This window comes from Amphiura filiformis, chromosome 1 (assembly GCF_039555335.1).
Source record: "Amphiura filiformis chromosome 1, Afil_fr2py, whole genome shotgun sequence".
In the NCBI taxonomy this organism is placed as follows: domain Eukaryota; kingdom Metazoa; phylum Echinodermata; class Ophiuroidea; order Amphilepidida; family Amphiuridae; genus Amphiura; species Amphiura filiformis.
The window spans coordinates 38048960-38071344 of record NC_092628.1 but is presented as its reverse complement, the minus strand read 5'-3'; the positions used below and the strand labels follow the sequence as shown (position 1 = coordinate 38071344).

General features: G+C 36.0%; 2 protein-coding genes across 2 annotated transcripts; both read right to left on the bottom strand.

Moving 5' to 3' along the window:
* Positions 1-4: 4 nt before the first annotated feature.
* LOC140146664 (uncharacterized) lies at positions 5-6462 on the bottom strand. Its single transcript, XM_072168537.1, has 4 exons — positions 6335-6462; positions 5873-6025; positions 5345-5509; positions 5-3711 (listed from the first exon to the last, which is right to left on the bottom strand). The coding sequence occupies exons 3-4, from the start codon at positions 5496-5498 to the stop codon at positions 3248-3250; spliced, it is 618 nt and encodes a 205-aa protein (XP_072024638.1). The 5' UTR covers positions 5499-5509; positions 5873-6025; positions 6335-6462; the 3' UTR covers positions 5-3247.
* Positions 6463-7351: 889 nt separating this feature from the next.
* Positions 7352-21565, bottom strand: LOC140158864 (uncharacterized). The gene is made up of 11 exons (XM_072182123.1): positions 21074-21565; positions 19416-19485; positions 18830-18997; positions 16168-16340; positions 15614-15791; positions 14810-14857; positions 13717-13904; positions 12689-12754; positions 9468-9561; positions 8827-8943; positions 7352-7530 (listed from the first exon to the last, which is right to left on the bottom strand). The coding sequence occupies exons 1-11, from the start codon at positions 21203-21205 to the stop codon at positions 7352-7354; spliced, it is 1413 nt and encodes a 470-aa protein (XP_072038224.1). The 5' UTR covers positions 21206-21565.
* Between the last annotated feature and the right edge of the window lie 820 nt (positions 21566-22385).

The window sequence follows — 22385 nt, the reverse complement described above, 5'->3', positions numbered from 1 at the left end:
TAACTCCTGTATATCTTTTCACACAAATGATGACGTCATAGTGACGTCACGTGGAAATGTAGTACTTAGGTATGTATCAATGTATAGTTCAAATTTGGCGCCAATCAAAGAATCGGTTGTTTCAAACGATTTGCAAGATCCAATATACATTTGTGTCTGTATAAACGGGCTGTATACTGAGTCTGGTCCCGAGCCTTAGTACCAGTAAGTACCTGGAATGCTCCACAGCTACAGAGTGCACAATGTGGTTACAATGTAAATTAGCAGCCTACCTGTATATTGGCCGATGTGTGAAATGCAATGGGCTGTTCCAGTTTAAATCCTTACACCCTCTAGATGGAGGTCATGATGTCAATCTTGCACACAGGAGTGTAGATATCAAATGTAATCACCCATCATCAGGCAACTCCATTTGATATTCACACTCCCTGTGTGGAAGATGTCTTGCCGGGTGGGGACTATGGAATTCAAATGGAATAGCCCAACAGTTCTTTTTTTGTAGGATTTCAATTTTAGGCCCCATGTCACATGGGGGGAAAATAATGGTAAATCACACATATTTAGCAGCACTTCTCCTCATTTATCACAATTTTGCAGAATTCAGCAGCCTGTTTCAACAGATTTTGTCGTTATTTTAGGAAATCTGGCTGTTTTTTGTGTGAGCTCCCAATTTCCCCCATGTGACATGGGGCCTGATATAGGTCATTTATACCTGACGTCGCGAGTTCACCTATATAGACTAGAGTAATGTTGTCCATTTTGTGCTGATACTTTGATATTTTGTTACCGGCACATACCGGTACTATGTAAGAATATCATAAAATAACACACAACATTTATAGGGCCTATTATAGGCCTACCATCTTTAATTTAATTCGGTTGATAAAGCCCCTTTAATTCTTGATTGTATTAACTTGATAATAAACAAGTAGGTCTGATTGCTACATCTCTGGGTAAACATTTCAAATATTTTGTCAACACTAAATTAACTTTTTATCAGAATGTTATCTGATACAAATGTCAACGTTTTTTTATATCTGCAGGCCTATCATGTTTCTATTACTCGATTTCCTGACTATTTTGTTGAAACAACCATTACTACATGCTGTATCAAAATGATTGACACGGTTCGTGACATCATACAATAAAAAAATACGTTACTGTCAATATATTACTGTCAATAATTATACAGGATAAACAAAAATACCCCAAAATCATACAAATTGACAAATTCAAAAACCTGTTAAATGGTAAAACATTTGGCTATCCACCCAAAGTTGTCACTTTTCAAAATGATGTTTTGTTGTTTTAAAACATCACAGTTTCCAAAAATGAAAGAAAGAAAGAAAGAAAGAAAGAAAGAAAGAAAGAAAGAAAGAAAGAAAGAAAGAAAGAAAGAAAGAAAGAAAGAAAGAAAGAAAGAAAGAAAGAAAGAAAGAAAGAAAGAAAGAAAGAAAGAAAAAAAGAAAGAAAGAAAGAAATGGGCCAAGTATCTTCAATTTTGGAGTGCAATTGAAAGTTGAGAAATAGTATTGATAGTTGGATGTTCAAAATAACGTTCCACAATCAAGATATCGATAATAACAGGTTTATTGTTATGTAAAATTCGCCAAAATATTCTGATAAATGGCGACATTATTTCTCTGATCGGTTTGTAGCACAATGCAAACTAGAGCTAATGTGGCTCAAGAGCGATGGTGGTGACTTCTGACCTCATTATTTTGACCTTTAAGCTCATGTTGACTTTTTCATGTTCCCCGGATTCTTTGCACCAAGTTTAAGCCCGGGGCAAATTTTAATATGTGACCTCATTTGACCTTTGATCTCAGGTTGACATTCATGTTCCCCTCATATTAAGGATGCTTTGCACCAAGTTTAAGCCCAATCTGGCAAAGTTACCATGTGACCGCTTTTGACCTTTGACCTCGGGTTGACTGCCAAGCTGAGGTACAATTCATATTAAGCTTGAGCCAGCGGTTCGTCTGACTAAAGCTGGTGGTCATAGCATGCTATTTAAAGGAGGAGTAGCATTTTTAAGATTTTCACAAAATTACCCCCATAACCCTTATACGACCTTTGACCCCCATCTGTGCTGGCCTATAACTTAAATTCCTGAACAAAAATTTTGAAATCTTTTTCAAGCATCTATATCTCAGATTATTCATGACATGTTCATATCGTGTTGGATATCAGTGAATAGCTACTTTATTCCCCTTTACAATGACACCGCATTTGAATCAATCACCTTTTCACGGCTGAGTACACGTTTTGTGAATGTAATGAGGTCTCAGACATAATATGCCAAATTAACCAAACCATTAATCAAACAACACTAACTTCAATAGCGGGTGGAAAAAAAACATACGCAGCCACAACAGCCAGACACCTCCTTCTCATGCTGCTCACCATATCACCAGCCTTGGTCACACGTTGCTGTGGGATGGCATTCCATTCTTAGCTATTCTTCAACCAGGATTCATCGCAGGTCATTCAATGTGGTTGCATTGGTTACTCTGGCATACACAGCACGACCAAGATGGCCTCACAAGTGTTCAATCGGTTTGAGGCCTGGGCTGATGACAGGCCATTCCATTCTCTATACTCCCATATTCTGCAGGTAGTCGTTGACAACCTTGGATCTGTGGGGCAAGCGTTGTCATCTTAGAGGATTGTATTAGGTCCCAGATTGTGAAGATATGGAATTGCAGCTTGCTGCATAGAATGCTCAATTTGGCACATTCTGTTTGGGACCTTACTACATTCACAAGGCATGTACACAGGCGTGAAAAGGCTGATTGTGTCAAATGTGATGTCATTGTAAAGGGGAATAAAGAAGCTATCCACTGATATGCAAATGTTTTGTAATTTTAAAGGGGTATATTTTAACCCTTTATGACTAAGTGACCAACATGAGAAGTCTTACAAAATGCAATGCCCAGATTGACTAATCCATTTACAAACCCCGAGTCCCTTTTAGGAAATGTCTTCCACAGTGCGAGTATGGATTTAAAATGGAATTAGTATAATAATTATTAACCAACTTTATTTGAAACTCACACCCTATGTAGATTCAATTTGAAGAGCGTGTACGAAAATCAAATGAAGCTGCCTAATGTGTTCTCTTCATTTGATATTCATACTCTCCCAGTGAATTACATTTCCAAATCATCAACAGCAGAGAGTTTTGATTTTTGAATGATAATATTCCTCTGGGATTCAGCATGTTCAGATTAGTTTTTGGTACAAATCACACTTCACTAACATTCTGCATGTTCTGATAGTTGATCTGCACGTCGCTAGGTAACTCTGTGAGTAGCACATTTCCCGTAGTGTTAGAGCATGTAGAATGGATATGCATATCCTGAGAATGAAGCATTGTAACAGGTTCGTCAGGAACATGTCTGACATGATTGGGCGTGGGTATATTCGCCATATTATGTCCTTGATGAGTCGTTGGTATAATGCTATTTAAATCATTATATAAACCTTTGCATTCAGCCATGAATGCCATCGATGAGTCACCAGTGGCTGTTGATGTTTGTATGGAAGATGAAATGGCTCCATATGGTTCCACACCGTAATGATTGAATTCGCCACTACATCCTGATGTTTGGAGATCGTCGAAGTTTTGTGAATAGCTGCTCCCCGTACTTACGGTATCACCGTCACCATCTTTACCATCGAAAAACGAGTCTGGCACCCTGGGCTTGTCTGTTGACGTCATTTTTGTAAAATAAACAAATTGAGGGTAAACAAGTTATAAGGATAGCATGCACTTCTCTCCTTGTATACGACATTTTATCTTGATCTTACTTTGGTAAATCTTTTCGCCAGAACTTTTCGAAAAACGAATGCTACCGAGACCCAATTGACTAATACGAAGCTTTGTATGCTGCAGATTCCGCTAGAACCGCTAGTGGAAATAACATTTAAAACAGGTAGCTATAGAAGGCTTGGTGGCTCTGAATAGAGACACTGGTAGCCAGGGTGTAACTTAATTATAACCAGAACACAGATTCAGGAGCCAATCACAAGACGACAGTGCATGGCAACTAGAGTATACATAAATGCTTCCTAGTCCACGGTCCTACATGTCCTACAACGTTTCTCATGAAGTCAAAGTCACACCTGACGAAATGCTTTCAATCCGACTGTACCCGTTAAAACCTTGCTACTTATTATTTGTTCATTGTGCGACCAATTTGATTCAGGATGAAATTATGTCGCTTTTGACAAACCTTGAAGTAGAACCAACCCAGCAAACACAAAAACGTTTTAAAAACGTTTTAAATAAGGTATATTTTGGCTTTTGGTTTAGGTAAAAACATTTTAATAACATTAAAATGTCGGGTTATATAAAGGTCATGATAACGTTTTAAAACGTTTTGTATGAAAACACACTACAACAATATTTTTAAATGTTTTCAAAAAATGTTATTGTAAACTATTTTTGCAAACATTTTGCCAAATATTGTGTCAATACTTAAATAACATTATGTTAAAATATTTGAACCCAGCAAACACAGAAATGTTCTTAAAATGTTTTTTCAAAACATTTTAATAACATTAAATGTCGGGTTATAAAAGGTCATGAAAACGTTTTTAAAACGTTATTGCAAATATTTTGGGCAAACATTTTTAGCAAAATATTTTTTCAACCCCAAAATAACATTCTGTTTAGAATGTTTTGTATCAAGTTTTCAAGAATGTTTTTGGAATGTTATTAAAACGTTTTTATACCCTTTATATAACCCGACATTTAAACGTTTTCTGTAAAACATTTTTGTTTGCTGAGCAGTAGATTATCAAAAATGTTTTTAAGGTTATGAAAACGTTTTATACTCTTAATATACCCTTTATATAACCCGACATTTAAACGTTTTCTGACAACCTTTTATAACCTTTTGCGAATGATGTCGAAAACGTTTTGTGTTTGCTGGGAATGAACTATTTAATACTCTATGGAAAAATAATTCAATATATTTGATCTTGATCACAAAATGGCTCTCCTCGCTAGTGACTGATTCATTGTGTGAGCTTATAGGGCATGGCCTCAGTTAGATACTTCCAGCATGTCTGAAGGCATCATATTTCGCCCTTTTTATACCTTAATTCGTGCTTAAGTCGCCTGGGATCTGTGTTCAAATTAAATCGGACCCAAATTGGTTAAAACATATAAGAAGTACTCGTTTTACCAGAAGAAAGGCATCAGCAATCAGTAACAAAACTTTATAAGGGGAAAAGTAAACTATTTTACTCTATGTATAGCTCCCAAAATAAATTCACAACTCATTTAAAAGTAGCCTCAATATTCTCATATTGATATTGACAAGCAAATACATACCTTTGGGTTTTGTAGAATTGTAGCACTTTCGTACCGGTTTGTAACGATATGAAATTACAACTAAAGTAAGTAATAAGAAGATGGCGCCAATGGATCCGACGAGAGCAGCAATATAACTATATTTTGTATTGATATCTACTGACCCTTGTATCATCGTAATTTGATCTGCAGGAGAAGAAAGAGAAGTACATACTCATTGAATCTGTTGAACATCGTTTATATCGTGAATCTTTTGAAATTCGACAGTAGTCTTATAGTAAAGTGGGTGTGAGTTGCGAGTAGAAAGATTGTAAAAGAAAATGTGATAGTAATTGATGTGCAATTAAACAGCTGACTCACTCGAACTTGTCCACTCTTTTACATTTTTGATTTCTTTAGTGGCCAAATCCGAACTTTTTAATTGTGCTCAAAAGATTCATTCTGTAACTGTTATGTAATGTAATGGATTGGAATGGATAGATGGGTGGACTAATGTATGGATTGATATCAAAAAATACCTTTACCAACCACTATAATCATATATCTTACCGACGCATATTCTAGCAGACAGTTGATAGCCTTGTTTGCAACTACAAATATAGTTCGATTGGATACCGCCATTTGGTGAGATTTCAAACTTGCAGGAGCCGAATGGTCCACACAAACCAATGTCATCACCAGTGTCATTCAAACAAGGATTTTCTAATAATATAAACGGGATTAATAATTGTGAACAATGGAATAGCATCGTCATTTGTAGGTTATAAGTCTGAATAGCGTCCCATTAGCAAGGCAATTCTCGTGCTCCCTATTTTAAAATGTCCAAACTTTTGTTGAGGAGTTTACTTGACAAGTCAGTCACACCCTTATGTGTCTTGCTTGATTGTCTTAACATTAATATTATCGGTCAACCTAACCGTTCCAATTTGACTAGAAAATGCAAATGCACAACTTTAACATACATGATCTTTACTTTTGATACACCTTTGAGAATAGCACATTATTACTCACTCAAACACGTGTTGTTGTGAAATATATAACCAGAATCACAAATGCATGTGTATTTCTCTCCATTTGGACTCAGACAGCTTCCATGGCTACCACATAGATGTGTTGTGCATGGATTTACTGAATACAGAAAGAAAATCAATCAAAATGAAGTATATTATATGACTGACTATGCAATGTGCCGTTTATCTTTATTTTTGTATCTTTCCCATCCTATGTCCCTCCGAGCATCTCAATTGTATACTATATTGATTTTGGGTTCTGTGGTCGATGACATCACATCAAACCAATCAAAAGAAAGATTGCCTTCAGTACACAGAAACGAATACGCCTAGGCTGATGTCCACAAAAGAAGGTATATGGTAAACATGGTAAATAACAATAGAAGATCTGGAAACTGAAGCTGCAAGTATTTTATGCACTTCAAAAAAGTAAAACGACCCTTTGACATGCCATTAATAGCAAAGGCTGCAAAAAACTTGAAATAAATAATCTTTAGACATAAAACACATTTTCCACAGAGTACAAGAAAAGCTTCTTTTCGCTTAAACACCGCGTGTTGTCACACAACAAAATGTACTTAGTCTGAAATATGCATAGTGAGTGTGGTCTAGCGATAGAGAAAAGGACAACAAATTGTGGGTTCGAGCCTCAGCGCAACATTACGTGTTGTGTCTTTTAATAGGTTACTAAACCATAATTTGCTCCTCTCCACCCAAGTGTAAAATGGATATCAGCCTATTTGGAAAGGTACACAAACTTGTTGTGCGACCCATACACAACAACATTACATGTCGAAATCCATTATCTGTTATGATTTTTTTAAAGAACGCCAAATATCATCAACATAAAAAGAGAGTTCATTCGTTGTGTCAAAAAAGAGTTCCCCATAATACAATGCTGTAGACTCTTTTAAATTTTAAAGAGATGCAATGGAATGCAATGGATAAATCCCGGGGGGATAAATGGGTAGACTAATGGATGGATGAATATTAAAAATACTTTAAAAAACTGTTAGTGTTACCAACCACTATAATCATAATACTTACCTACGCATATTCCAACAGACTGAAGTTGATAGCCTTGTTTGCAACTACAGTTTGATTGGATACCCCCATTTGGTGAGATTTCAAACTTGCAGGTACCGAATGGACCACACAAACCAATGTCATCACCAGTGTCATTCAAACAAGGATTTCCTAATATATAAACGGGATTAATAATTGTGAGCAATGATATACCATGGTCATTTGTACGAGGGTCGGTCAGCATAAATTATAATGAAAGTTGACGTGAGACCCAATATTTCGATTATTTTCATGGCATTTCTCTATGATCACATGAACATTTTATATACCTTTGTCTTTCAAACAATACATGTGCTAATGATACCACACACTTGATTATTACATAACAGCATAATTAGCATAAAAGCAATGGTCTACAGTCACTGGATGAAAATGAGGCGTTTGATGAAGGGAAATGAGGTATTGTTATATATTTTAGATTTTCTCGTGAATTAAGTATGGAGAGTGCTGCTTTTTGGAACAGTAATAGAACACAAACTTCCAGCTCATGAAACCACATTTGTCGAGATGGAAAGGATTTAGTTTATTTATAGTGTGTTGTCAGATACGTGTAATTTTTGGCAAACACAAGGCGGTTCTAATAAACATTTTGATATTGACTAACCCAAAGATTTAAAAGGAAGTTTCCCTAAAAAATATCTTAAACCGTGATTGAAATAAAACCGTTATTCTACTATTGTTATAGTGGTACAAAGAGAAAGGACATCGTTTGAATGAAAAATCTATATTCAATTTTTTTTCGTTCATTTGACTCAGAGGTTGAGATCATCAATAAAAACTCACTTAAATTTCTATTTACATAGCATTGTGTAATATTTTTAGCCCTATTTACATGAAATTGCGCAATTGTCGTACATTTCCAGCATGTCGGTCATCCCACCTACACATGCGCAGATTGAGTTGCATCAATAATTATCATCGTACTGAGTACCAACTCTTACACTTGACCAGACCATCAGAATACTGTTGCTTCCCTTCAAGTGCTTAAGTTGTTGAAGAGGACGTTCCATTTCAACCCATGTTTAATGGCAATTCTCATATTTTACCAAAGGCAGACCCGGGAACTAATATTTATTCCTGCCCAAAACTAGACATATTCACCAGCACTTTTCTCTAACGTTATGCACGTGCCTTCTCTACAATTTAAAGGTCCATCTTTTTGCGTGATTTGGCAGTGTATTGATTGTATGACAATGCTGTTACGTAATCAAGTATGTGGTATCATTTATAGTTTGAAAGATTAGGTTCAGTCTGTATGTGATCACAAAGAAATCCCATCAAAATATTTAATATACGAGGTCAAAGGTCAACTTTCATTACATACTGATTAGAAATACAATTGCACAAATTAAACAAACATTATCTTCCTCTTTTGATATACCTTGAAGATAACACATTATTACTCACTCAAACACGTGTTGTTGTAGCGTACATAACCAGAATCACAAATGCATGTGTAATTCTCTCCATTTGGACTTAGACATTCTGCGTGGTTACCACACGGATGCTTTGTGCATGGATGTACTGAATACATAAAAGGAAAGGAACGATGATAATGGAATTACATGATAAAAGTTATTATTACACCTCATACATATTCATGAGAGATACTAATAAAAATTATTCATTGGTCAGTCGCAACTTGACACAAGTATTGACCTATCCCCAGTATGACATATCTTACCCTTTTCATGTTATCTTAACCTATCATGACATTGTCATCCTTAGAGACAAAAGTTCGTACTCCCTTTCGTAAGCGTTTTTTTCGATCCGAAAAGGTAGGACTTGGCATATTCTCCGAGTGATAAAACGGGAATTAAGATATGTAGTCAAATTACATTGTCGTGGCTTTCACGCGCGTCGGATAGTGCATTTTTATTATACCGTAAAATCAGAGGCACATTCTCTATGTTAGACATTTCAAGCTATTTCGTCTTTTGTGGATACTAACACACATTTTGTTTTTACAAATATTTGGCTATTTATAACACTCACTTACATTACCTTTGAAACAACTAAAATACGGTTGGATTTTTGTTTTATATTACCTTTTGGACAAAAACTTTCTCCTAAGATGTAGTTGCAGTTTATATCTCTTTCGTCAAGTCCAATTGTACACACTGACCCAGGACGTGGTATTATCTGCGAAGGAAAAATATTTATGTTAAAAGTTGAAGAAATAGTTAAAATGAGCAGTTGTTTCCGATCCATACATAAAATTATCTGTTCTTGGCAAACAATCATCGGAAACTGTACGGAATAAGGTGAGCACCCGATCCTTGCATTATGCCTTCCGGGAAAATATATTTTTCTATATGTCTGATGTGCTCTCATGTCCCACAAAAAATACTGTCGAAACGCTCAAACGCTCATTCCAGATCATTCCGTAAGTGAACTCAGAAAAATGTGTTTGTTGGCCTTCCTAGATGGTAGCACAACTTAATACTTTTGTTGATATAGGTGTCTCACATATTAGAGTCACGCGGTAGCTTGACCAGCAAGTTTTAAAAAAAACGACTGATAAAGAAGAATAAACAGATGCACCGTGAGACTATATTTACACGGAACAAAACGCTATTGTTCTATGATATTTTTCGCTGGGTACAAAATATATCTAAAACCATGCTAAATCGTATTTACTGTCCAAAGTGTCATATTTTAATAACTCTTTATTTCAAAAAGTTACACGAATCTTACAGTCAATCCGATTGTTTGATAATAAACAAACATTCTTGCTTTATTTCACGCGGTATTTCATAGCCAAAATTAGTGGCAAATCATAGCTAATCATACTGATATCCACAATCTTTCGACACTGCTACAGCCATACATGGCTGTCACTGTCGCACTAATGTTTCAGATTCACTTTCAAATATACCCAGGCATTTTCCTGGATACCCTATATACAAATTCTGGACCCCATTCGCCAAACAATCAAGTTTTTCACAATTCTTTTATTCTTTCCGGACCACAGCATATATTCATGTTAATAAATACTCCACTTTCACACATCGTAATAACGGGACGTCCTCGTGGCGAAGTGGTTAAGGCCATGGACTTCTAATCCATTTATGAATTTTTGCTCAAGTTCGAAACTTCCCACCACTTTTTTTAAATGTTTTATTAATCAATTTATTGTCGTAAATCAAGAATAACACCATTTCGAACATCCATTGCTATTGTGATATTATTATTTTTTTCATTGTTTTATTTTTTATTCACATTTAGGCCTAGGCCTTGGGCCTACTTTCACCATCCAGATGCTATCACCATGCCTGACTATCATGGCATCTTCGTCATTTAAAACACCGAAATTTATTTATTATTTTTAATATTATTTATTTATCAGTGGCTCTGTTCACAGCTCAGACTGAAATTATATTTGATATAAATATTAACAAAAGAAAATCACAAACCGCGAAAGATCGCCAACAACTGCCGCTGAATATTGATATCCAACTAGATTTCCCCACAGGGCTAAAGGGCAGGACTTAATTAGGGGAATTAAAATCACAAACCGCGAAAGATCGCCGACAACCGCCGCTTAATAGGGGTATCCAACTAGATTGCCACGCAGGGCTACAAAGAACTACAAACCGCGAAATTTGGATATCCAACCAGATTGCCCGTAGGCATGTCGATTATATGGATATCCAACAAATTAAGACCACAAACCGCGAAAGATCGCCATTATAAAGAATCACAAACCACGAAATACGGATATCCAACCAGCTTAGACTATAAACTAGCTCCCGATAGAGGGCAGGGCTTGATGAGGGAAATTAAAACCACAAACCACGATATTCAACTATATTGCCCCGCTGGGCTACAAAGAGCCACAAACCCCGAAATTGGGATATCCAATTAGATTGCCCGCAGGCCTATCGATTATTCGATTATAAAGAACCACAAACCGCGAAAGATCAACAACAACTGCCGCTTAATATTGATACCAACTAGATGGCCCCGCAGGGCTATAAAGAACCGCAAACCGCGAAATTTGGATATGCAACTAGATTGCCCCACAGGGCTACAAAGATCCACAAACCACGAAATATGGATATTCAACAAGCTTAAACTATAAATTAGCTCCCGATAGAGTGCAGGGCTTGATGAAAACCACAAACCACGAAAGATCGCCGACAACCGCCGCTTAATAGGAATATTCAACTAGGTTGCCCCGAAGGGCTACAAAGAACCACAAACCGCGAAATTCGGATAGCCAAGTAGATTGCCCCACAGGGCTACAAAGAACCACCAACATTAAACACGATTATCTGGGGCATTTAGACGCTTCCGTAGTATAGGCTTAAATATATGCGCATTTACCAGTTCCGACATGAAGTAGGCCTAAATCGGATTTACTCTATGTGTGTCTCTCTGGCATTGTCAACATTGGGTGTGTGTTGTTCATATTTACATTTTATTTACATATTTACGTAGCCTTGAATAATTTAAGTATATTAAAATGTTTATTGATCATTGTGTACGCCTCTGAACATTACAGTCACGCGCGTCGAGCAAGTTTTAAAAATAAACGACTGATAAAGTTTTGTTTAATTATTTATTGTCATGAATCAAGAATGGCAACTTCTAACATCCATTTTTCGTTTTATTCGTTTTATGGTGCACTTCATAACCTGACTTTCCAAGCTTGGAGCTGCTTGGCTACATTCATAAAAAGAAAAGAAATCTACCAAGAAAACGTTGACAACGTAAAGAAATCAGCAAGTTTAAAAAACCCACCTCGGCTCACTTTTTGAAACTTGGTCCCATTTGAACACCAACAGCAAATCAGTGTTTTTATTTTATTTCAACAGAATACAGCGTTTCCAACAAGATTACAAACAAGCCTACTTGTTATTCGTTTAATTCAATCATTAATCATGATATTATAAAACAAAACACAAAAAGATATTGGCTTATCATGCAAGAACAAGATAATAACCGTTCAGGTCGTTCCAGAAAGCTTACAAATTAATATCGCATCTGCACATTAAAGATACATAACACTTCTGGAAATGTTTTAAATTGATGTAAATATGATAAAGTTTAAATCAGTACCTTTTACAAATGGGACCAAGTTTCAAAAAGTGAGCCGAGGTGGGTTTTTTTTTTTTTTTTGATTTCTTTACGTTGTCAACGTTTTTTTGGTAGATATATATTTGCGGCATGTAATCAATCAATTAACAACACGCAGACAGGCGAACAGACAAACAAATGAATAAGAAACAAAGCAAACATTAAACGTTAATCTTGTATAACCTACTCTAACTCTGTAGCAATGAAAAACATGCACTTCGACTTTCCAAGTTAAATTTTGCAATCCTGGTGTCTGAAAAAGAAAACAGTGGTGTTTAGTCTATAATATGCTAATAAAGTCTTGTAAAGTAACTGGGACCTTATTTATTTTGAGCACTGTATATTTATCACGCTTTAGACGAGACTATTTTTAATTAGCCATCCAATCACGTACCGAGATTATGAAGTAAATATTTTTTGTGTTTGTCTCAACCACTAATGAAAACAATACAAAGTCAATGCATTGGCTCATTTACATAATAATCTAAACATATGAAGCCGAATGGGCGTAGGTTCGTACACTGACAGTGGTACGTATAGAATATTTGAATTGGGGATCGACTGGCCGTAGTATAGGCCTATACATGTATTTGCAGATTGTCCATTGTAATTCGGTCGATTTACAATACGATGCACCTCCAACGTTTGTTGGGGGAGAGGTCAAAATGCGCAGTGCATAATGGGAAAATGTCGACATCCAAAGCCCGCGTAATATATACGAATACAACACAGGAACGTAATGTGTCAGTGTGTGTTTAAATATCAATATAATGATGTTACACGCGAATGCGCAGTAAAACAGTATTTTCAGTAATTCTTTAGTCCCTGGCCTCTATCGGGGGCTAATATGTATTTTAAGCTTGATCGCTATTGTTTGGAGCAATATTGTTTCTTTGTAACCCTTCGGGGCAACCTTGAACAATATTGTTTTTGAACGCTTTTGTGTTTTACGGCTTCAACCTTCCCCATACCTCATTGAAGAAATATATGGCATGAAATTTAATAACAAAAGATGACGCTATCACTCCACTAAAATGATTGATATGATCATTTTAAGACCAGTTGTAGAATGATTAATATGATTATTTTAATAGAGAGACTGGGTTGTTCACACACAAAGCCAAAAAAGTTTGTATATGGTGTGTATAGGCTATACTAGTATAGCCTACACTTTAAAAAAGTGTGTGCCCAAAGGGGGTAGTTAATGATACTTACTAATTTAAAGGCGTTCCCTATATAATAATCCTCGACATTCTCATCCCAATTCTTATATAATATCGCATTATACTGGTTGAATCCGTAATCTGCAGGGGCTATGTCAAACGTTATTGTGAGATTAACCTTAACATTCGACCTTCTTGAGTTATCTTGCTGTACGTTTATATATTTAGTGGTCCAACTTGCTGAAATGAGATGTACACGAAAAAGTATATATAAAAATAACAATAAAAATAACATGGTTGATTCATGAAGGAGTATATCTAACATCAGTATGCAAGATGCGGTTTTTATTGTTATTTTAGGCATATAAATATAATGGTTTCTATTCTTTTTTTAATATAATAATGTAAAAATGTGAATTTCTAATGCGCTCATCTCCACCAAATCAATGGCGCTCAAGGCGCGAAATTAAGTATAATTATGCACGCAACCTACACTTTATGCACGCAACAAAATAAAAAGGCTTTAAATTAAAAGATTCTGGACAATAGTTTTGGCCGCTGTGAGTATGATGTTTGATAACATACTATTAAACTCTATCTGCAGGAAAAAAATTTTCTTGTTTAGTTTCATAGCAAAAGAAAATATTGTGGTATTCTCGTAACAGTGTATTTTACATGCGGTAAGGAAATGCTCGGAATTTTTGTTGGCGAGGATATGTTATTATATTATTCATCATCCCGTTTGTGGTAGGAAACACAAGATGCCAGATACGTTTGGAAAATGAGCGGAGATGGGATGTAATTGCATCGAATTATCAACCATACAAACATTTGGTTACATATGGTCCGTCAAGTTTTGCTTTACTTCTGTCACTTCCAACACTAAGATGGCGTCCAAGATGTTCTCCAATTTGACAATAACGAAAAAATTTATTCAATGACAATCGATGTTCAGCGTACAGGAAGGACTATGAGCAATTGAGCCAAACGTCATTATTAACATTGCTCTACTTATTTTTAAAAAAAAATGAGTCATTAATGGCATATGCAAATTTAATATTGAGAGTCCAATATTTGCTTCTTGTAGGGTTTTAGGGACCACGGCTTGTCGTCTAGGATTGGAATAAGTAAAATCTGCTTATTACCTTGTTTGCTTTTTCGGCATCTTACGTCTTCAGGTTTGTCATCACAGCCTAGACAAAATAGCATTCAAATATGACACATTTACAGTAGCAGATTAAAATAGCAATGTTAATGAAAACAAAAGGACTTCAATTCGCAGTCCAAAATGTGCTAAAATATGTAAGCGGTGAGTTTTTATTTGTCAATTTCTCAATAAAGATCAAATCAAAACTTAATGAATGACGTAATGAATGAATTGCTTAAGAAACTTTACATTATGCTCCATTTGACGCAGTAACCACCACTTATACACTCAAATTAACATGATATATCCTGAACTTATTATGTAATTATCAAACTACCCTTAAACCAACAACACTCATTTTACTCAAGGGGTTACCATTGATGGGTTTGCCTTTATACCTTGTGCTAAAACGAAACGACGAAGAACTTATGTGAAATTGTTGGACCACCCTTTGTAGTCACTTTAACAAAAACAAAATTGAAATGTTAAGATAATACTCTATACTATTCGGTCTGAGGCTGCAGGGTGGTGAGCCATCCAGTACAAGTATGTAATGAATAAGTAATAATTACCCTTTTTGATAAAAAACAACAAAACTAATCATTTCCAATAGTAAGCAAAATTCCAAGAAATTCCGAATACTGGTAGGATTTTTAGCGGTGAAAAGAAGTATTGCCTATAACGTCTAGTTTCGTGATACTATGATGCCCCGGGCTATGATGAGGCTTTAACCGATTTTAGCAAATAATTTTGGGTGTACAACTATATTTTTGAAACCATCTTTAAAAATGTAATGACTTACTCGTACTGGCATTCTCAGTATCGGTGGGATACCGCTTTGTTTGTTTGGTATCGTAACCTTTGTTATCATCACTGTAATCCACTGGAAGCGCTCTTACACTCACGTCATACTGCGCCCCAGGAACAATACCACAAAAGTTATCGTGAATGAAAACCTTTCTGGCATCAATACAGTGCTCCTGAAAACACGGTTAATAATAAAAACAATAATATTGGCTTCAGAGGTAGAAAAAAAGCATATAAGCCTAAGTAAGATAAACTAAATCTTACATATTGGGCGCTTCCAGAAAATATGCCTATTCAGGGGGCATAAAGAAGTTTGGATATTTTCGGCGACCTTTATTTATGTTGATACCATAACATAAAGTACCGTATTCAATTAGATAACAGAGAGATTGCGATGTTCCATACGTGGACTGTGCGTCTATACGGCGTTTAAAACGTACGTACATATTGCTAGTCTCGGTCACACCCGGCGGTCACAAGCTGGATTGTGCTCCTTCGTTATAAAAAGCAATTATATTCTTACAATGTATACTTGAGATTGAAACTTACTTCTGTAATCCCGCAGTTATCATAATCACTAATAACCGACCAGTAATGAAGACCACTGCTTTGGTCACTCATGACATCGCTGTATTTATGAACTTGACAAAAATGATCGTCGCCGTCAACGTAAACATCTATACTTCGTATAGAAAATTGGACTGCGTGTGTAAGTCTGGCATCTGACGGATAAAATACATTGATTTGATTGAGTGAACTATTCAGTGTTTACATGCCAGATTGTTAAAGAACAAAAGCTCCAAAGTGCAGGCGTGTCGAACTTACAGTAGCAGAAAAAAAAACCTTACAGAACATGCAGAACTTTGATCTTTTTGATTTCCCACATGGTCCATATGAAGCATTGTATACACAGACCTTCAACATTGGACCCCTTCTCACAGCAAACATCACCCATGCTGTGCCGTTCTCCAGTTGTATGTACATCCCTTGAACACCTGGCAGCAATGGATGTATGGACTAATAGTTATGGAACTTTGACCATGTGGGATGATTTCATTGCTATTTTGTTGATAAGAAGAAAAATGGGCCAATCCAAAAGAAAAATCCTAATGTCGTCAAATGTAACCAATTTGAATGTGTCAGATGTCAATCTGGACTGAAATTGAGTCATTTGCCAAATTTCTTTGATTACAGCCAATTTCATCTATAAACAAAAAAACATATACAGAACATATCATATCTGCCTGAGATATTCAAGCAGAATATTGAACAACCTCATATCTTTTTCTAAAAATAGCCACCATAGCATCAAGTTTGGGTTTGTGGTCTTGAAATAATTGCAATTCAAATGATTTGTTTCGAACATGGGACATAAAAAACCTATTTATAGTAAAAAATGATCTTTACATTTATTAAGCTACTGACACCAATGTGGGCAAACTTTGAATGGTAGATACTCATGATACTTGCTCCAAGCTACAGTAGGCCCCATGCCACATGGGGGATGGTAAATCACACATATTTAGCAGCATTTCTGCTCATTTATCACCATTTTGCAGAATACGTCAACCTGCAACAGATTGTTTCGTGATTTCTACGGACCTTAGGAAATCTGGCTGTTTTTGTGTGAGCTCCCATTTCCCCCCCCATGTGACATAGGACCTGTTCCAGATCATGATTTTACATTTGAAATCACTCGCTTTAAAAGAAAATCCGGAGGGGGGATTGAAAAATCGAAACGCTTGAAATCGCCCACATTTTCAACCTTTGGAATCTCAAGGCAGTCAATGTGTAGAATATAGCTCAATTTGGGCTCCAACTTGTATCTTTTGCATAGGGTTCAATGTAAAATTAAAACTTCACATGCATTTTTCTGGAATTCTAAATTGATTCCGGACTAAAGTTTCAAAACGAGAACGCGCATATTACTTTCGCACTTCGAGATTTAAAAAAAAAGCGGGAAATTAAATCGAAATTGCTACACAGTGCACAATGTGCTTACAATGTAAATTAGCAGCCTGTATTATATTGGCCGATGTGTGAAATGCAATTGGCTGTTCCAGTTTAAATCCTTACACCCTCTAGATGCCAATCTTGCACACAGGAGTGTAGATATCAAATGTAGTCACCCATTGATATTCACACTCCCTGTGTGGAAGATGTCTTGCTGGGTGGGGAGTATGGAATTCAAATGGAATAGCCCAACTGTTCTTCTTATGTAGAATTTGAAGGATTTCAATTTTTCACATGGGGGAAAATGGTAAATCACACATATTTAGTAGCATTTCTGCTCATTTATCACCATTTTGCAGAATTCAGCGGCCTGTTTCAACAGATTTTGTCGTGATTTCTGCCAACCTTAGGAAATATGGCTGTTTCTGTCTGAGCTCCCATATCTCCCTATGTGACAGTACACCCAAATTGAGCGTATAACATTCTAAGTGACCGGTCTTTTGCCCCCTAGGAAAGCCGATGCTGCTTACGCGCCTGGACTAGTCCATATATAAGATATTTCTGTGAAAATCCTGGGCATGTATTTTAAATAATATCTATATCATAAATTATGAAACGCTAGAAAAGGATTGGAAGATTTTACCAGGCAAACGGGGGAGCTATAAAAACGTATCCAAGATGGTCAAATTAGGAAGAAAAATGGCGTAAGGGTTAAACTTTTCATACTTAGCTCCCTCCCCAACAAACAAATAGTCGCCATAATTACATATATTGTCGGTTTTTTTATTTTTATCTAAGGAATTTTTGAAACACATGTATTAAGGAAGGAACGTTGCAGTATTGATTTTCCATTCTGTGATATTTTGTTGTCTACCAATGAGTTGTTCTCGGTCTCCTCTATTCAGTGATTCCAAAACTAGCACCACTTGTACGTCGCAATTTGCCAAATGTAAAAGAACATTTTCGAAAAAATATCATGTTTGCACTCCACTCCATAACCCTGAGATATTTATATTGGAGAACAGAGCCAAGGGCTTCACCACCAACCCTTTCTCATCTTTGAGGTTTGATGGGGTAAAGATGTAAGGGGTTGGTATTTTGCTTCACTAGAAGCAAAAAAGTGGTCTCACAACCAGTTTAAGCCAGTTGGTGGTTTATTCGAGTTATGAAGCATGTCGATTTCAGTGCAAGATTCAATGGAATGTGATATGCATTTTCTTTCTCCACCGTTACCATTAACAGATGTATTCATACTCACTATCTCTTCTGATGATATACGAGATTTGTATACAGGTATAATTGCCGGTGCGATGAGGCTCAGTCGGATATTGGAGTGATTTGGTGATTTCTGTTATCTTTAAATCGCTTACTGCAACTGCTCTGTATTCTTCTGCACTCGGGTAGGGTATCGGGTTTGGACATATAGCTAAATAAATATAATAATAATAATAATAATAATAATAATAATAATAATAATAATAATAATAATAATAATAATAATAATAATAATAATAATAATAATAATAATAATAATAATAATAATAATAATAATAATAATAATAATAATAATAATAATAATAATAAGAAGAAGAAGAAGAAGAAGAAGAAGAAGAAGAAGAAGAAGAAGAAGAAGAAGAAGAAGAAGAAGAAGAAGAAGAAGAAGAAGAAGAAGAAGAAGAAGAAGAAGAAGAAGAAGAAGAAGAAGAAGAAGAAGAAGAAGAAGAAGAAGAAGAAGAAACAACAATAACAATAATAACGACGACGATAATACTACTACTACTACTAATAATAATAATAATAATGCTGCTGCATATTTCATTAGCATGAATTTCTAGCCTACATACCGACAAAACCGATTTCATCGTAAGGCAACACATGGCAGGGTTGTTTCTTTTGTTCCGATCCATCGTAAAACTGCAAAAATTATATACATACATAATATTGTTAAAGGGTGTAAACCCGAAACGTCGTGTTTCCACATATGTTTCAATTTAGCACACCTGCCTCACGCACACGATGAGCAGTGGACTGCTGACCCGCGTCTATTGAAGGCTGTTAAAGGAACAATCCGGCGATCACAACATTATGCCTTATATGTGAGAAAAACAATAAAGCGCGAATCAAATTTATTTAAAACAAACTCATATTGACCATAAAAAACGAATAAAACAGCCGGCACTCAACACGCGATATTCAAAATTCCCGCGCCGAAATTGTCTAGGGCAATGACGTCATGGTTATTTGTGTTAAATTGTCTTCAGCCTTCATTGTATTACTGGGACGTCATTGCCACAGGCAATTTCGGTGCCCGGGAAATTTAAATATCACGTGGTGAGAGACGCCTGTTTTTATTTGTTCTCAAGGTCAATATGAGTGTGTTTTAAATAAAACCACGTGATTCGTACTTCATAATTATTTTTCTAACATATAAGGCATAGGTCTAATGTTTTGATTGCCGGAGACCTCCTTTTATACAGGCTCGGAGACCGCGGTCCTTCCATAATCTTCAACAGTCATGACACTTTCCTCACCAGTAAGTGGTCTTTCCCTGCATTATTACAAGGGTGTTACAGCTTTAAAGGCCCACACATAATGCGGTTTATAAACCCATGACCATTCAGAGACGTCTCCTGGCGCGCGTGTTATGCCTCGAAATATGGAGTCCACAAGTTAAAAGTTCCCCCTAATATTTTTTAAAGTAGGTCGAAAAATATTTTACGAAATGTAAAATGGTATTAGTTTTACACATGTGGACCAATTTATACCGTTACACATCATTGCGTTCAGTCACAATGATTAATTGTGTAAGAAAAGAGGCCGTTTTAAAAGTTGCACCTGGATCCATAGCAGGCAGGGTTTCTTTAACAAACACATGCATGGACATGGCCTACTATATTGCTTGAGAGTTGACTCCAATGGACTCAGATGCAACTTTTATTCTTTTAACACTGTTTAAAACGGTCTCTTGCTTTACATAATTTGTTCCATATGTGTTAAACAAATAAGGCTACTCATACCATTTTACAAGTTTGCATTTCGTCAAATGTTTTTCGATTTATTTTAAAACATACTTAGGGGAAACTAATAAGTTGTGGACCCTATATTATGCATTACATTTTACCATTGAGAAATGATTGTGTTGATATATATTGTATACCACACAAGTAGGTGCATACTTTCTTTTTCTTTTGTTTTTAATTTCCGCCTACTTTCATATTTTACTGATGGGTTGCAAAAACAGCAAAAAGTACCTTTAGAAAAAGTCAACATTCACATACAAATATTTTACAACCCCCACCCCGACACCGAAAGTCCACTCTGGCTTCATTTCTCATGGTGATGTACCTGACTTGTAGTCTGTAGGGGACCTTTAATATGCATACGTGATCAGCCTCTGACATTGGACTATTTACCAAAAAATGATATTCGAATAACCATGGGTCATGCATGCAAGAAGCTTCTTAACATGTAAACAAACTTAAAACAATGTAAAATGTCTTACCATCCAGGAACAATCCGTTGAATTATCATCAATGAATGGAAGCACCAGGTTTGCACTTGTAGATATTTCAATCGGTCCACAAACAGCAATACACAGCAACAACTGTAACGATACCCTATTAAGCTTCTCCATGGCTGAATGCAACGTTATTATAGGTATCTTGTTTTGTTCAATTTTTTGTTTTTCAAAATGGTGAAGCCTTAACCCAGTTCAATAGAAGTACACGCATATCGCCGCGCCATATCGTTGCATTTACCAATCATTACCAAATCCTATCCGGGTTTTCCCCTTCGACCTCTCAGTGTAGAAATAATGTGTAAATGGTTTTGGTTTGTATATATATAAATTACCCGACTGCCATCACCTGCTTGCCAACGAAATTCCTGCACGACTTATTTTGCAAACAAATAAAGAAAGAAGATATATATATATTTCTTTGGAAATGTAACGCTCAAAAATATCCTATGTTTGGAATAAATATGGCTTCTTCTTCTCAGAAAAGTCCAAAATCACAATTTGTGATATGTACGAGGAAGTATTAAAAGTAATAATAAAAAATATTCAGTTTTCATTTAGCTCTAAAATTGTACAGTCATGCGGTTTGTAAACGATTCCAGTCAAGTTTGTTAGCATTAACTTGTTGCGCACTCAGGCCGACAAACTGAACAAAGTAAGTGAATATCGAACAAAACCGGCATATAATATGTCAAATGATTGTAATTGTGAAAGTAATTCATCACGATCGGGATACGATATTTATATTGTTCAGAACCTTTGCAGTGAAAACGTAAATATACAATTTAATAATCAATCAATATTATTGTGAACTACACGTGCATATAGAAATGAATTTAACTTGTAGTGTGTAACGGTAAACCTCGCTGGTCGGAATAGTTGTCGGAAGGTACCCCCTCTAATATTGTTATAAGGGTGTCAGATTTGACTGACATGCTCCCAAAAAGTGATCAAAGAGTGCGCAAGGATCAATCAAAAGTCAACACAGGGGTCAAATTTCAAACTTGCTCAAATTGTGTTTTAAAACCCACACCAAAGTATTTCTCTCATCTCGAGGATTTAGAAAAAGTATACCTGCATACCTGCTATAGCCTACAAGCTCCTACATAGCGTTTTAAAATATCCTTTTTTATACATAATCGCTGGAAATGGATGGGCATCAATTACTTTGATACATCCTGTATGAGTTTCCTAATCACATTGTGTGATGTTTTCATAAAAGAAAATCTACCAAATATCAAGAACTTTTCTGTTCCCTTCGGGATGAAAACAAAACTCGACCGGCGGTTGACCGCCG

What these genes read in the sequence shown, in the direction of transcription:
- LOC140146664 (XM_072168537.1), bottom strand. Translation starts at nt 5,498, where the DNA reads ATGATACAAGGGTCAGTAGATATCAATACAAAATATAGTTATATTGCT. An exon ending in CAATTCTACAAAACCCAAAG is followed by an intron (nt 3,712 to 5,344) that starts GTATGTATTTGC and finishes TGACGTCAACAG; the next exon opens with ACAAGCCCAGGGTGCCAGAC.
- LOC140158864 (XM_072182123.1), bottom strand. Translation starts at nt 21,205, where the DNA reads ATGGAGAAGCTTAATAGGGTATCGTTACAGTTGTTGCTGTGTATTGCT. An exon ending in GTATATCATCAGAAGAGATA is followed by an intron (nt 16,341 to 18,829) that starts GTGAGTATGAAT and finishes TTTATCCGTCAG; the next exon opens with ATGCCAGACTTACACACGCA. An exon ending in ATGCCGAAAAAGCAAACAAG is followed by an intron (nt 13,905 to 14,809) that starts GTAATAAGCAGA and finishes ATCTCATTTCAG; the next exon opens with CAAGTTGGACCACTAAATAT.